The 16,668-nt window shown below is 36.1% G+C and overlaps 1 protein-coding gene across 5 annotated transcripts in view; it reads left to right on the top strand.

Annotated features, from left to right (window-relative positions):
* The window catches only part of ANKS1A (ankyrin repeat and sterile alpha motif domain containing 1A), a 205,469-nt gene that overhangs the window by 40,597 nt on the left and 148,204 nt on the right, over positions 1-16,668 (top strand). For all 5 annotated transcript variants that reach the window (XR_007953469.1, XR_007953470.1, XR_007953471.1 and 2 more), the window contains exons 2-3: positions 6,495-6,575; positions 16,435-16,591. Coding sequence is in view for 1 of the 5 variants with exons in the window: in XM_051996444.1 (XP_051852404.1) it covers positions 6,495-6,575; positions 16,435-16,591 (238 nt within the window). In the remaining 4 variants the exon portion in view is untranslated. The remainder of the gene's footprint in view (positions 1-6,494; positions 6,576-16,434; positions 16,592-16,668) is intronic.

Here is a 16,668-nt window from a genome sequence, read left to right on the forward strand (position 1 = left end):
TACATATATTTCTTTTCTTTTAGCTTGCTTTTTTCATCTTCACTGCATTAAATATGTATTCCTCTTCTTTTTCCCATCTTCTGCAAAGCTGAGTCAGCCAGACTCAGGGGATAGAAAGAAAAGGTTCTCTTTCCTTGGGCTAAGGACCCCAGAATTAGCTCCTAAATTACCTTACCAAGATCAAAAACCAATACATTGAAGCATCCAGAGTGATTTCAATTAAAGATCTTATCTTGAGCAACTCTGAAAGAATTATTACTTTGAATTCTAGCAATTCCACCAATTCAGCCTGATCTTTGCCAAACCAGCAAAACAGGCTGAATCTTTAGCTATCATAGGCTTGCTAACTTTTAACTCAGAACACAGAATGTAAAGCAGACATACCCACAAGAAATCTATTTTATATATAGATTTAAGCAGGACCTACTCAGCCTTAGGAGAGTCCTGCCATATAGAGCAACAATATTTAATAATTTTCTTTTTACTTTTTTGCCCTTATATTTTCCCAAGGGACTATCTACCAATATCTCTTTTCTTTTCTGTGGAGAGAGGCTTGGGCCTGAGGCACAGCCGATTTTCATTCCATTTTTAGAACATTATCTTCATCTTGCAAGATATATTTCACAGATCACTTCATATTCTTGCAAAAAGGTAGCTCCTAGATGGAGAGAGTCCTTCAGAGCTAGAGATTACCAGCTGTTGCATCTTGACCTGCATCAAACTGAGTACTGTTTGAATGGGACCAGGTAAAGATTTCTCAGAGACTGGTAGGACCTTATGCCTAAATTTCAGGAAGTCACATGACTCCTAGGAAGTAGACAGCATTGCTGACCATTGGTCAATGGTTACTTCCTTTTCAATCCATCCAATGAATTTTAAAATCAACAGGAAGGTGGAGGGTATACCCACCTCTTTTCTGCTATATAATCCATTCTCTGTTTCTGCATCTTCTACACAATCATTTGATGTGCTTGGACCACTTCTTGCAAGGACTAAATAAATGCTTTCTGTTTGTATCTGGAGATGCCTCCAAGTCATCAATTTGGGTAAGGGGGAGTCTAGCACCCCGTTCTATCATGTTGAAGATCTTACTTAAGCCAAGGTCTGCCTTTGCATCCAGGGCCATCTCTAGTCGTCTTGATCTGTATCTTGCCACTGGACCCTGATGGCTCTGGAGAGGAAAGTGAGGCAGGTGACCTTGCATACAGCCTTCCCTCATTTAAATCCATTTCACTTGCTTGTCATGGCATCAGCTCCCTGATGTCATGGTCCTATTTGATAAGGAAGGACAAACAACAACAATCACCTCATAAACTTTAAATACAAGATGCAAGATGAAATCAACTCTGAAACTCTTACCTTGTCAGCTACCCCAGCCCCTCCCTAACCCTCCTCCATTGAAGAGAATAGAACGTGGGCATTAGAAAGCTCCTCCCAAATTCTCTACCTTTTAAGGAGTACCTAAGACATACACCTCATCATTTCTGCCCTGAATGGTTTCCAAAAACTCATTATGGTCCACAGTGAAGTCAGCTTTCTAATTCATACATTCTTCGAGTATTTCCCGCCCTGGCTGCAGAAATTTAATATGTCCCCATACATAGTTCTCCTCTCAGTTTTTGTTTTTCAGCTTTTTTTTTTTTTTTTTTTTTTATGCTTTGCTTTCTGCCATTAGATTGTGAATGAACTCTTTGAGACCTGGGGCTATCTTATGGCCTTTATTTGTATCCCCAGAGTTTACCACAATGTCTGGCATGTAGTAAATAAATATTTATTGACTCTGACTCACCCTAAAGAGAGACAGTGTTATTTTATGCATCCTTCTTTTTATCAGTTTTTTCTCTTGATGCAGAGAGTGTCTTTCTTCATATGTCCATTGTAGTTAATTTGGGTGTTTATAATAGACTTCTATTAACTTATTTGCTCATAGTTATTCTTAAAACAGTACTGTATACAGTGTTCTCTTGCTTCTGCTCATCTCAGTCTTTATTTTTTCCTGCAAGTCTTTCCATGTTTTTCTAAAATCATTGAGTACATCATTTCTTATAGCACAGTAATATTTCATCACAATCATGTACCATAACTTGTTCTGCCATGTACCAGTTCAGCATCCCTTCAATATCTACTTCTTTGCCATCACAAAAAAAGCAGATATAACATTTTACAATATATAGACTCTTTGGGCATAATTTCAGATTATTCTCCAAAATGGTTGGATCATTTTACAGTTACACAAATAAAAAATCAATGCCCAATTTTTCCACATCCTCTCTTAACATTTGTTATTTTCAATTATATTGGCTAATCTAGTAGGTGTAAAATGATATCTCAAAGTTGTTTTATTCTGCATATCTCTAATCTGTAATGATTTTAGAGCATTTTTTAATATAACTATAAATTGTTTAGATGACTTCATTGGAAAACTGTTTATATCCTTTGACCATTTATCAATTGGAGAATGATTTGTATTCTCTCTAGAAGTTCATATTCTTTTTTGGATGTACAGTAAAGAATTTTAATGATTCCATGACTTGTAAATTAAAAATTTTCTCTGCAAAAATGAAGATTCAATTAATAGTTTGTTTGCAGAATTGTATTTTTGCTTTATAAATGGATTAACTAGTTTTGCTATTTTGCTTAATATTTGTCTTTTATCAGCTCCAATTAATCATTGAAATCCTCTTTTATATGATTGCACATCAGAAAACACAAGTGGTGCTAAAATATCCAGAGTATTTAATAACTGTTTTGAATCTGATAGTTTATTCCTTATACCATTTAAAAGCAATGTTTGGTAAAACTACTGGTATGTGGCATGAATCAAGGCAATGGTACCACAAGATGCTAGTAGTCATCATTCACAATCAAGATAATGCCAGTTTTATTTAAGAATATCCTTTATGAACCCATAGAAATATTTCTTTTATTGAATTTTGGCTTATCAGTGTGACAAAACAGCAAGTACACACAAAATATTTATGTTGTACACAGTAATATGGTGGGTGTCTCCAGAAGAGGAGAATTGTTGGAGTTGTAAACTGACCAGACCACTCTTTTCATAAAACAACATGTTTACTTGAAAGACAAAGTATGTTGAAACTTGGTTATTTGACTCTCAAAAATGGAGTATCTGTCACTTCACAGAAAAAAACCTGACAGGCTTTCTAATGATAAAATTCAAGCTTTCAAGTGAAAATTAGAATTTTAGGAAATTTGTATTTGTGACTTAGTTTGTCAGCCTTCCCATACTTAACAACTTTTCTAATAAGATTGGTGGTGATAGTAACACATGTGTTTTAAAATATATATACATACATGCATATATAATATGTAAGCATTTGGAATACCTGCATAATTCAGTGAACCAGTATTTTCCAGATGGCCAATGTATGATATTAAAAAATCATTTAATAGTATGAGAAGTCATTGCTTTGCTTTCAGATTTCACATTGAAACTAATAATCAAGAAGCTGCCATTTATTGAGTTTCAGTAAAGTATCAAAGAATATCTATAGTTTTCTGAAAAAGCTCCTAAGATACTCATTCATTTCCCAGATATATATATCTATTTGAGGCCTGGTTACATTATGTACTTCAGCCAAAACAATATTTCATAACCTTTTGAATACAGAAACAGATATGAGCATTGTCTTCTGTTAAGCCATATATTAGACATTTGCAAAAATGTAAAGCAGTGGGTTTTTTTGCTTAGTTAAGTAAATTTTATTTTGTTTCATATTTTATTTTCTTAGTTACATGTAAAACACTTTTTTAACATTTGTTTTTAAAACTTTGCATTCTAGAGTTCCTCCCTTCCTCCCACCCCATTTCCTCCTCACTCCCTCTCCACTCTCTCCTATTGATAAGGCACATATGAAGATATGCAAAGCATTTCCATAAAAGTCATGTTGTGAAAGAAAATAGATTTCCCCTAAACAACTCCCTCCCCCCCAAACAAAACAAAACAAAACAAAACCTCTTAAGAAAAATAAAGTAAAACAGAAATTGTGTTTTAATCTGTATTCAGACAACTGTTACTTCTTTCTCAGGATATGGATAGCATTTTTCATCATAAAACCTTCAGAGTAGTTTTGGGATCATTGTATGTCTGAGAATAGCAAAATCATTCATACCTGATCATTCCAACAATATTGCTAATTACTTTGAACACAATACATTTCGTTTTGTATGAGCTCATGGAGGACTTTCCAAATTTTTCTGAGAAACATCTCCCTTCCTCCTTTCCTTCCTCCTCCCTTCTTTCCTCCCCCCTCCTTCCTTTCTTCTCTCTTCCCTCCTTTCCTCCCCCCCTCCTCCCTCAGGGTCTTATTAGAAACAGGTATGCACAAACCCATCAGCATGGGAGGTATTACACAAGCACATAGCAATAATACAGAGGCTATTAGTGATGACTTTCCCCACAGTCAGTGCAGGTTTGATGTGGTGTAACAGACATGAATTGTACACGCAAGTAATGGTATAACAAACAATATAAATCAACATGGTGTTGTAAAAGATTGCCAGAAGTCCTAGAAGGAGAGTATGTAAACAGCAGTCACACATATGCCTTCTTCAGCAGCCAAGAGATAGTCCAAAACCAATCTATTGTCCATTGCTTCACATATCAGGGAATCCAGTGATCCCCCCAAGTTTTTGAAGTCTTGTAAAAGTCTTTTTATGTGTTAGGGAATCCAATGATTCCAGCAGATTTTGAAGTCCTCCAACAGTCTTATCATTTCTCAGAAAATCCAATGATTCCTGAGGGCTTTCAAGTCCTACAAAAATCTTATGTCTCAGAGAATTCAATGATTCCTGAGGGTTTTCAAGTCCTACAACAATCTTATCATGTCTCAGAGAATCCAATGATTCCTGAGGGTTTTGAAGTCCAACAATTTTCTATGTCCATGAGTCGAACGCCATAACTGCCACGCCCAAGCGTGGGAACCAAGGACCCTACTTTCACTGAAGAAGTCTCCAGTGACCAGGAACTTAGGTGGGTATAATAGACAAACAGGAAACTTATTTTCTTAAAGACTAAACTAGTAACCTTTTTTGGCTGAAATGGGACAGATGCTAGCTAAAGATTCTCCATCCTCCATCCCCACCCAGGAGTGGCACTATAGAAAGCTTGCTTAAGCTGATAGAAGATCAAGGGCTAACTTATAACTTGGGAACAGACAGCTAGGCTTCTGGGTACATTAAAACGCACTTCCCCATGGTTCTTAGAGGAAGAGCAAATCTCTCCAGATAATTGGACATTAATTGGGTAACAGCTCTCTACATATTACAACAAAAACAGTCCTCATTCAATTTCCATTGAGGCATTCTATTTATGCAATATAATACAGTTGGCCTTAAGAAATCGTGTAAGTTATAGAAGAAAGAATAGGAACAGCCAAATGGGGAAGCCTGAGATAAAGGAGGAAGACAATGAACATATTAATGACCGTATCCCCACAAGGCATGGAGACTTAAGTGAGGCTCAAGGGTATGGTGAATCTGAGGCAACTTCAGCCCCACCGTTGGGCGCCAAATGTGATGACCGTGTAGTTAAAATTAGTCAGAGTCAGGAATTCAGGTTAAGGGAAAAATCTTCAATCTTTATTCTTTTTGAGGTGAAGGGGGATTGCAATAGCAATATGGGCAGCTGCGACAGGAAGCCAGCCAGCAGAGGTGAAGGGGGATTGCAGGTGAAGGGGGGTCGCGATAGCAATGCAAGCAGCTGTGTCAAGACGCCAGCCAGCAGTCTCTCTTTGTGCTTGCCTTTCCACTCCCCTGCCTCCACCCACCAAAATCGTCATTTCCTATACAACACATCAGGACTTGCACGAAGAGCGGGTGAGGGCCATTTTTTCTCCAAGCATATATATTAATAGAGTATGGTCCAATTACTATTTAGCCTCACGTGCTTGGGACCTCAGTGCATCAACTCAAGCCTCAGGCCATCACAACCAGAGGGTTTTTGTTGTTGTTGTTGTGGTTTTTGTTTGTTGGTTTGTTTTTTGTTCTGTTCACTTATAGTTGAGTTATACCAGTTATCCAGATCTTTGTGTCTCTGACTTGTTTTGAGAACATGGTAGTGCCAAAAAAGAGACAGCATATGGGAAAATGCACCCATGTATTTGTCCTTATGGCTGGTGGTATGTGTTTTTTGGGAATGTGTGCTAGTTGTTGGTAATTTTTACCTGAATTATTTTTATCTTATTGGTAGGTTTCAGTGGCAGGAATCTCAGATGAGAGAATAATGAAATTAGTTGTTAAGAAGGTGATAGCTAAACAGTTCCATTATGACTTGGCATTTGTCTTCTTGTTGAGGGAAATATTTGTAACCTAAATAACCACAAGTTGCTAGAGTTAATTGCTTTTGGATTTTGTCACCAGCAGCTTAAAAAAGAGAATAGATTTGCTTAAAGACTTGATCAGTCTTGTTTTCTTCTTGCTAACTGCCTTTAAATTTGGTCTGTGATTTTTTTTGGTTTTTGTCTTTACTACAGCATTTGGAGAGGACCTAACGTGAATTGTGTTGATAGCACTGGTTATACCCCTCTGCACCATGCAGCTCTGAACGGCCACAAGTAAGTATTTAATTATATGTCATAATACTATCACACCCTTCAGAGCTCCAATTCTTTCAGTGCTTCTCATTTATGCCTCTATTTCCAAATTGTGAATAGTAGTAACAGATGAGTAAGGAAGTAAGGATTAAATTCATCTAAAATCCAAAAACTTCATTTTGATTAAACTCTACATTTCTTTCAGGAACCTTTAGTCAGTGATTCTAACAGATGGATATGTTTAATTTAGCATATTATATAGTAGGAGGCATTTTGGCACTGTGGTAAGAAGTCCTGGATTCAGATCTTGCCTCTGATATTTAAATAATGTGTGTCTTCTTGTTAATTGTTGGTGGAACTGTGAACAGATCCAACCATTCTGGAGAGCATTTTGGAACTATGCTTAAAGTGTTATCAAACTGTGCATATCCTTTGACGCAGCAGTGTTTCTACTGGGCTTATATCCCAAAGAGATCTTAAAGGAGGGAAGGGACCCAGATGTGCAAAAATGTTTCTGGCAGCCCTTTTTGTAGTGGCAAGAAAATAGAAACTGAGTAGATACCCATCAGTTGGAGAATGGCTGAATAAATTATGGTATATCAGTGCTATGAAATACTATTGTTCTGTAAGAAATGATCAGCAGGATGATTTTAGAGAGGCTCAGAAAGATCTACTTGAACTGATGCTAAGTGGAATGAGCAGAACCAGGAGCTCATTATACACGGCAACAAGATCAATTCTGATGGATGTGGCTCTCTTCAACAATGAGATGATTCAAACCAGTTCTTCCTGTTTAGTGATGAAGAGAGCCATCTACGCTCAGAGAAAGAACCATGGGAACAGATGTGGAACACAACATAATATTCTCACTTTCTCTGTTATTATTTGCTTGCATTTTATTTTCTTTCTCAGTTTTTCTTTTTCTTTCTTCTTGATCTGATTTTTCTTTTGCAGCAAGATAATTGTATAAATATGTATACATATATTGTATTTAAAATGTATTTCAACATATTTTTTAAAAATAACTATGTCTTTAGGCAAATCACTCAGTCTCCTTGGACCTTAGCTGTCTCATCTTTAAAAGTTAGGGCTAAGGGCAGCTAGATAGTGTAGTGGATAGAGCACTAGCTCTAGAGTCAGGAGGACCTGAGTTCAAATTTGTCCTCAACCACTTAATGCTTCCTAGCTGTGTGACTCTAGGCAAGTCACTTAACCCCTATTGCCCCAGCAAAAAATAAAATAATAATAATAAGAGTTAGGATCTCTGAAGGTCTCTTCCAGCTCTACATCTATGATCTTACATGTGTAACAGAAAATACTTCACAGTTATTTTTACTTGATTTCTGTCCCCCATCTCTTTCCCTTTCATTCTGTATTAAGTATAGCAATAGGTTTCCTGAAACATTCCTTCCACATAGAGACTACTCTGAACCTTTTATTCTCATTCTTTAGTTTTTACTTTCCGTGATCATTCCCTTCTAATCAGTTGTCACATCCTAGTGATTCTCTGACAATGTCTCATATATTCTCTCTTTTCTCTACTCATACCACAGCTATCATCATTCAATCTTCATCCTCTCTTGCCTGGGTTATTTAATAGTTTTCTCTTCTTAACCTTTTTTCAGTCTCCCTCTCATAACAATACCCATACAGCTTTCAAAGTAAAATTCCTGAAATACAAGTTTGACCATGTAACTTCTAGACAAAACAATTGCAGTGACTCCCTCTTGCCTCTGGATTAAAATGCAGACTTTTTTGTTTGCCCTTTTACGTCCCTTACAATTTGGCTCCAACTTACTTTTCCAAGGTGATAATACGTTATTCCCCTTCATATATTCTTAATTCAGCTAGACTTCTGACTCTCATACACAACATTCCATCTGTCATCATCATCCCATTGCACAGGCTATTCCTCATCCCTGGAACACACTCCTCATGTCTGCCACTTCAATCCCTGACTGCATTTGAAACTCACTTTAAGCACCACTTGTGTGAAGTCTTTCTTTTTTTTTTTTTTTTTTTAATTTTTTATTTAATAATTACTTTATATTGACACTCGTTTCTGTTCCGATTTTTTTTTTCCCCTCCCTCCCTCCACCCCCTCCCCTAGATGGCAAGCAGTCCTTTATATGTTGGATATGTTGCAGTATATCCTAGATACAATATATGTTTGCAGAACCGAACAGTTCTCTTGTTGCTTAGGGAGAATTGGATTCAGAAGGTATAAATAACCCGGGAAGAAAAACAAAAATGCAGATAGTTTACATTCGTTTCCCAGTGTTCTTTCTTTGGGTGTAGCTGCTTTTGTCTGTCATTTATCAATTGAAACTCAGGTCTCTTTGTCAAAGAAATCCACTTCCATCAAAATATGTCCTCATACAACATCGTTGTCGAAGTGTATAATGATCTCCTGGTTCTGCTCATTTCACTTAGCATCAGTTCATGTAAGTCTCGCCAGTCCTCTCTGTATTCATCCTGCTGGTCATTTCTTACAGAACAATAATATTCCATAACATTCATATACCACAATTTACCCAGCCATTCTCCAATTGATGGGCATCCATTCATTTTCCAGTTTCTAGCCACTACAAACAGGGCTGCTACAAACATTTTGGCACATACAGGTCCCTTTCCCTTCTTTAGTATTTCTTTGGGATATAAGCCCAATAGAAACACTGCTGGATCAAAGGGTATGCACAATTTGATAATTTTTTGGGCATAATTCCAGATTGCTCTCCAGAATGGTTGGATTCGTTCACAACTCCACCAACAATGCATTAGTGTCCCAAGTTTTCCCGCATCCCCTCCAACATTCATCATTATTTTTTCCTGTCATCTTAGCCAATCTGACAGGTGTGTAGTGGTATCTCAGAGTTGTCTTAATTTGCATTTCTCTGATCAATAATGATTTGGAACACTCTTTCATATGAGTGGTAATAGTTTCAATCTCATCCTCTGAAAATTGTCTGTTCATATCCTTTGACCATTTATCAATTGGAGAATGGCTTGATTTCTTATAAATTTGAGTCAGTTCTCTATATATTTTGGAAATGAGGCCTTTATCAGAACCTTTAACTGTGAAAATGTTTTCCCAGTTTGTTGCTTCCCTTCTAATCTTGTTTGCATTAGTTTTATTTGTACAAAGGCTTTTTAATTTGATGTAATCGAAATTTGTGTGAAGTCTTTCTTGACTCATCCAGTTGCTAGTGTTGTTTCCTTCTTCCCTGTTAAGTTAGTTGCTTTGTATTACAGTTTATATTTAGCTATAGGGACATATTTTCTGTAATAGGATGTGCAACTTTTTAAAGCAGATATATTTCCTTTTTGTCTTTGTATTCTCAGTACTAAGTGCTTGACAAATAGGCACTTTATAAATATTAGTTGATTGATTTAATACCTCAAATCATTCAGTCACAAAGATTTATTTAGGATTTACTATGCTCAGTATTGGATTCATGAACCTTTTGAGTTGTTAGTCTATGCCTTAAAACTTTTCAATATTTTTTCCATTTTCTTCTCTCCTGTGATGAGAAAATTCCTTATTAAGGAATCTTTTTACCAACTCTAGATATACTTAGGAAATGTACTAGACCAAATCATATTGAGATAGTTGAAGAAAAAGTGAAATTGGATCCATTTTCTGGCATAGAGAGACTGAGAGATTTGCAGTTACTAGGAAGATCTTCATTGCAGGGAGAAGCTATGCTCTAGGGCCTGTAGTAGTCCCAGACCCATCCTGGGGCATTTTGGTGAGGATAGGTACCAATTGACAGCTCTACTGTTGATTACTCAAATATGGATCTTAGAATAAATGTGAAATGAGGAAGAGCCCTGCCCTGCCTTCTTCCTCCCACAGCTTAGGTCTTGTGTTGTATACCAAGAAGAAAGCAGGTTCAGAAGCAAGCAATAAGCAGTGTGGCTCAGCTCCTGAAAGCAGAGCAGGATCTAATTTTCAGCCCCAGTCTTGAAGACTAAAGAGAAATAACTAGCCAGGAATTCCAGAGCAGAGGGAAGCCTGCAGCTGCATCACTCTGAAAGAGCATAGCTTCCTAACTATCTGATAACAGTTGAGTCTAACAGCAAACCTGTCATTGCTTAGATACAAACCCAGGAACTTTCAAAGTGTAGACAATGGGACAGCAGTCCTATTTTATTTTGGGTTAAACTGCTTTGGGTACAATGACAGCTTGAAGATCTACAGCCTGAGATAGCTGTCCCTGAGATGCTAAAACAAAACAATACTCAATATTCCAAAGAAATAACATCCTAGACCTTCCCTCTAGAAATATTGGCTGTAACGTCAAGTCCAATGTCAGGAAATAGAATGGAGTAATGATTTTTTTAAAAAATTTCACATTGCTAAGTGATATGAGCAGAACCAGGAGATCATTATATACTTCAACAATGATACTGTATGAGGATGTATTCTGATGGAAGTGGATTTCTTTGACAAAGAGAAGATCTAACTCAGTTCCAACTGATCAATGATGGATAGAAGCAGCTACACCCAAAGAAAGAACACTGGGAAATGAATTGTTAACTGTTTGCATTTTTGTTTTTCTTCCCGGGTTATTTCTACCTTCTGAATGCAATTCTTCCTGTGCAACAAGAGAACTGTTCAGTTCTGCATACATATATTGTGTCTAGAATATACTGTGACATATTTAACATGTATAGGACTGCTTGCCATCTGGGAGAAGGAGTAGAGGGAAGGAGTGGGAAAAATTGGAACAGATGTGAGTGCAAAGGATAACGTTGTAAAAAATTACCCTGGCATGGCTTCTGTCAATAAAAAGTTATTTTAAAAAATGTCATCATTAAAAGCTATTACAGATAGAACCCAGAAGAAAATGACTGGAAAACATGTATAAGAAAAGCCTTAAAGAAAAACACAGCTTTGAGCACAATTCAAACAGAATTTCAGACTGAGATGAACAGAATTAAGAAAGAGTTGTAAAAAATTTTAGTCAATGAGAGCACTGGGGGGTGGGGGCAAAATAGAAAATAATTGAGAAGTATGGAAGAAAGAATTAAAAGGAAATTACATCTCCGTACAAAAGATACAAACCTTTGCTCAGGCAACAAATTCCCTGAGAATAAGAATGGACCAAATGGACCAGTGACTCCACGAGATAGTAAAAGTCAAAAAAGTCAAAAGACTGAAAAAGAAAAAAAAAGAAGAAGAAATGTTAGGTATCTCATAGCAAAAAATGATTGACCTGAAAACAGATCAAGGAGAGATCACTAATAATCATCAGACTACCTGAGTCCTGACCAAAAAAAAAGAAAGAAGGAAAATAGAAAAAAGAGGGCAAAGTAGAAATACAATCCACTTGTCACGTTTTAAAAGAAACTTGTAGATGAAAATTTTGAGCCACAATTCAGAACTTCTAAGTTATAGAAGAAGTTAAAGAAAAAATATTTCAGAAAGAAATAAATCAAGTCCTGAAAGTAACCACAATTGAGGCTCATATTCAATTGAGCAGAAAGCTTGAAGTGTATTATTTTAGAAGGCAAAGGATAAAGACTTATAATCAAGGATAATTTACCCAACAAAACTGAGTGTAATGCTATAGGGGGAAAAATGGATCTTCAGTGAAATAGACTTCCACATATTCCTGATGAAAAGGCTGAAGTTCAAACAGAGCAATAAAGGAAAACTTCAAAAGATAAACGAGTGAACAATGATAAAAGACTAAACAAGGATAAATAGCTTACATTCAAATATGGGAGATGATACCTGTTCCCACTGAACCTTATCAGGGCTTGCAAAAGGAGTCTAATTAAATAGAAATCTTAGGAGTAATTTTGTTAATGATTTAAAAAGAAGAATGAAAAGAGAGGAGAGGAATACAGTGAGGGGGGAAGGGAGGAAAGTTAGTGAAAATGATCTCATCTCAAGGTGCAGAAATGGATATTTATAAAAATGAGGATTTGAACCTTTCAGCTGAACTGGTTAAAAGAAGGAAGAATACATATAAACAGAGTTGGGTATGTAAATACAGAATGAAAATGGGAGAAATGGGAAAGAGGGAAGATTAAAGGAAGGATTAGTATAAAAATGGTATTTTTTTGACATAATAAAGAATGGGATTCTGAGGGGGTGCCCATAAATTGGGGAATAGTTGAATGAGTTGTATTTTATGAATATGATGGAATAATGTTGTATGGTAAGAAATTATATAGTTTAAGAAAGACTTGAGAACACGTGAACTGATGCAGAGTGAAATGAACAAAACCAGGAGAACATTTATGCAATGAAAGCAATATTATAAAATCAAGTGTCTTGAAAAGATTTAGGGATTATTTTCATTATAAATCACCAACTATGATTACAGAGGACTATGATGAACATAGTTTATCTCCTGATAGAGAAGTGAATTATTTTTGCTTGAATTTTGTATATGTTTGTAATTGTATGTTTACAATTGGAGTTTTGTTTTTCTTTCATTCTTGCTTGGGGGGAAGGATTTGTGGTGGGAAGAAGAAAAGATGAATTTTGCTTTTTGAAAATATGTGTTTGCATGTGTGTACACATGTGCATGCTCACATGCATTTTTAGTGAGCAAATGTTACTTAGTTGTAATTGAAAAAAGACCTTCCTTTGACTTGTTCCCCACAGGTAATCTCATCTCTATAATTCCTCTTGCCAACAAAGTTTTTAGGAAAAATAGTTTATAATACTCAATGCATTCATTTCTTTACCACATAGTTAATCCTTAACTTCTTTGTAATCTAGTTTCTCTTTCTTATCATTGTACTAAAATTACTTTCTTAAAAGTGATCAAATCTAATATCTTTTTCTGAATTCTCATCTTTTTTCACATCTCTATAGCCTGTGACACTGTAGATGTGATCCTCAATCTTTTTGTTCTCAAGTCCCCTCTTAAAAATTATTGAGATCTCCTCGCCCCCACCTTTTGTATCATATCCATTGTTCTTTAGTGATTACAGATTTTAATGTCTTCGTACTTTTATGAAAATAAAGGATCTCAGGTATCTTCAAAAGTTCCTGCTCTACACGTTGAGAATTGCTTCTATGTAAATTCTTTCTCTTTTAGTTTAGCTACTAGGACATCACATTCTGGTTATTTTCTTATCTCTCATTGTAGTTTCTCTTCTCCTTTACTGCTTCCTGTTTCTAACTCTTAATGTTTGTGTTCTTCAAAGTTCTGTCATTGGCTTTCTCCATCTTGCTAAATTCTCTTAGAAGTCTTATTTACATGCACAGTTTAATTATTTTTACAGAAAAATCTATTTATACTGAATTTTTTCCTTGAACTTATCCATTCCCATGTCCACAATTATCTATAGGGCTTCTCTACTATACAGGTTCTGTCAGCACCGCAACTGTAATGTGTGTAATACTAAATTCTCCTTTCCCCATAGTTTCCCCATGTTTTCTATTTTGGCACTTACCACTCAATCATGTTCCATATCTCATTGTTACTTTTGCCTTTTTCTCATCTGACCTATTCAGTCTATTTCCAAGTCTTGTTGATTTTACTTTTACAATATCTCTGGCTTACCTCACTTCTTTTAGATTCTTTTGTTGCTATCTCAATATTAACAGCACCCTCATATAGGACCTCATTACTGTTTGCTTTGACTAATCTAATAAATACTCGGTGCCACTCTGTGTATGTGTCTCTCTCCATTCTTCTCTCCCTCTCCCTCTTAACTGTCTCTGTCTCTGTCTCTGTCTGTCTCACTGTCTTTCTCCCCCTCTATTCTTCATAACTGCCACCAGATAGGTCTTCTGGATCACCATTCTCCTTTGCCCACATGTATAAAAATGAGAAGGGTGCCCTCCCTTTCTCTTCTTCCCGCTTTTCCTTGTGAACGAATTAAGCTATCTTCTGTTTTCTCTCTAAGAATGGTAAATGTTAATCTTAGACCTCTCTTATTTTTAACATAATGTTGGAGAGAACCTCAATGAAGTCTTTGCCAAAATATAAGCAGACTAAAACTCCACATATTGTGAGTTAGACTACTTCTAGAGACCTTTTCAATTCTGAGATTCTCTTCCTGAAGTTAATATAGTAATAGTCATCTTCTAATAACATATAGCCTTCATTCTACTGAATGTATTTGAAATATATTATTTTCATGTCATAAATTATAAAATTGTTCGAAGGAGCATTTTTTTTTCTTTTTTTGCAACTTGGTGCTGCTTGCTCAGATATCTGGTTATCCTGGATGTCAAAGTCATTGTGACTTTGTATCTTTTCCAGGTCTGTCAATGATACCCAATTGACTGAATAAAGTCTAAGCTCCCTAACTTAATTGTCCATTTTCTTTTCACATTAGGCACTAAATTGCCTTTTTAACCTGATTTCATCCTATCTCATACTTTGTACTCTATGACATAGCCAAATTGGACTCTTTCTGACTCTCATACACTTCATCTGTTATTCCTGGTATGTAGTTGAGGTAATTGTAGTTGAGAGAGGTTAAGTGATTTTCAGCTTGTAACTTCTGGAATCATATTCAGAACAGGATTTCTATCTGTAAGACTTGTATTCTTTTCTGCTATAGTGTGCTTCTTTCTCTCCCAAATTTCCCCCATTTATACCTGTTCATATCTCAAAACTCTGCTTCAAGAGGACAATATTTTAGGCAGTTATAAAAAAGGATTTTGACTCTGAAAAGGAAGCAAGAAAATCATGTTTGGAAGATAATGGGTAAGTGTTTTCTACTAAGTTGCCAAGTACAAACAGTATAATAGGAAATGAAAGTATTTAAATATTGGTGGTGATCCAATTAGCGTAGAGCCTTGGAGTACTTGATAAAAAAATTAGGTTTTATTAACTATGAATATTTTTGTCCATACTTTATTAGACTTTTGCTTAGAATCCTTTCCGTCTTTTTTACTTCCCTTCCTCCTCCACTGTTGAGTGAAATGTACTTCTGTATCCAACTCTGTGTGTGTGCGTGCACTTACATGCATGTGTGCATATATGTATGTCTGTGTGCATATGTGTATGTTCTTCTGTCCTATGACTTAAATCAGAGGAGGTTCGAGAATCAACTCCTCTCATTCCTTTTTTATATAGGTTTCTGTATCTTCATTCTGATTACATGAGATAATTTCCTCTAACCTTCCTTTCTCCCTTTCCTCTCTTTCTATTCTTTTTTTTTTTAATCAAGATACAACAGAACCTCTATTGAGCCTTCTGTCTAAATAGACTATATGCCCCTCCCCCGCAATTGGATGAGAGGGGACACATGTATCATCTCTCCATTTTAGAACATAGTTTATCCTTGTTTAGTTCCTTAGGATTGTTCATTTATGTCATGCTTTGTGTTAATGTTGGTGGTTTTTACTTACAGCGAAGACTTTATCTGATTTAATGTGTATGGTGGATAATTATACATTTGTATTTACTTAATTAATAGTGTCACCAAGAAGAAAGCTAACTTCCCCTTTCCAAGTATTCAAATTATGCCATATGTGTTTAGCTTGTATTTGAATTAATTCCTACTCCTAGCCTTCTGCATTCAACACAAGGGGATAATTGCCTTGAAGAATATATTAAATTGTACCAAGGGTTTTTACATTACTTCCTTTATGTAAATTCTATTCTAGAGTGCTTTTAAAGTATCACAAGCGAGGGGTGGTTTCAAGGCACAGACAAGGAAACATATCTGAAACATTTTCAGATGAGTAGAAATGAGATTGTGTTAAAAAAGGCCAAGATAAATGGGAGGAGTGATTCAGACAATATGGTTCCAGAAAATTAGATTATCCTATCTACATCTGTGTGAGTAGTTTGTTTGAATGAAAGGGAAATGAAGGCGATTGTGTCAACTAAATATTGGTAATACAGGAAAGACAGTTTTGAATTATGTAAGCTTATCAGATATTGTTGCCTTCCAGGGACGTGGTGGAGGTTCTTCTAAGGAATGATGCATTGACCAATGTGGCTGATTGTAAAGGCTGTTACCCTCTTCACCTGGCAGCCTGGAAAGGGGATGCTCAGATAGTTCGATTACTCATCCACCAAGGACCCTCCCACACCAAAGTCAATGAACAGGTCAGAAGAAGACTTTTCATGTAATCTGACTATACGATAATGTGGTAGTGGTGGGGCGCCATTTTATTTCTATAGCC

Source organism: Antechinus flavipes, chromosome 4 (genome assembly GCF_016432865.1).
Source record: "Antechinus flavipes isolate AdamAnt ecotype Samford, QLD, Australia chromosome 4, AdamAnt_v2, whole genome shotgun sequence".
In the NCBI taxonomy this organism is placed as follows: Eukaryota; Metazoa; Chordata; class Mammalia; order Dasyuromorphia; family Dasyuridae; genus Antechinus; species Antechinus flavipes.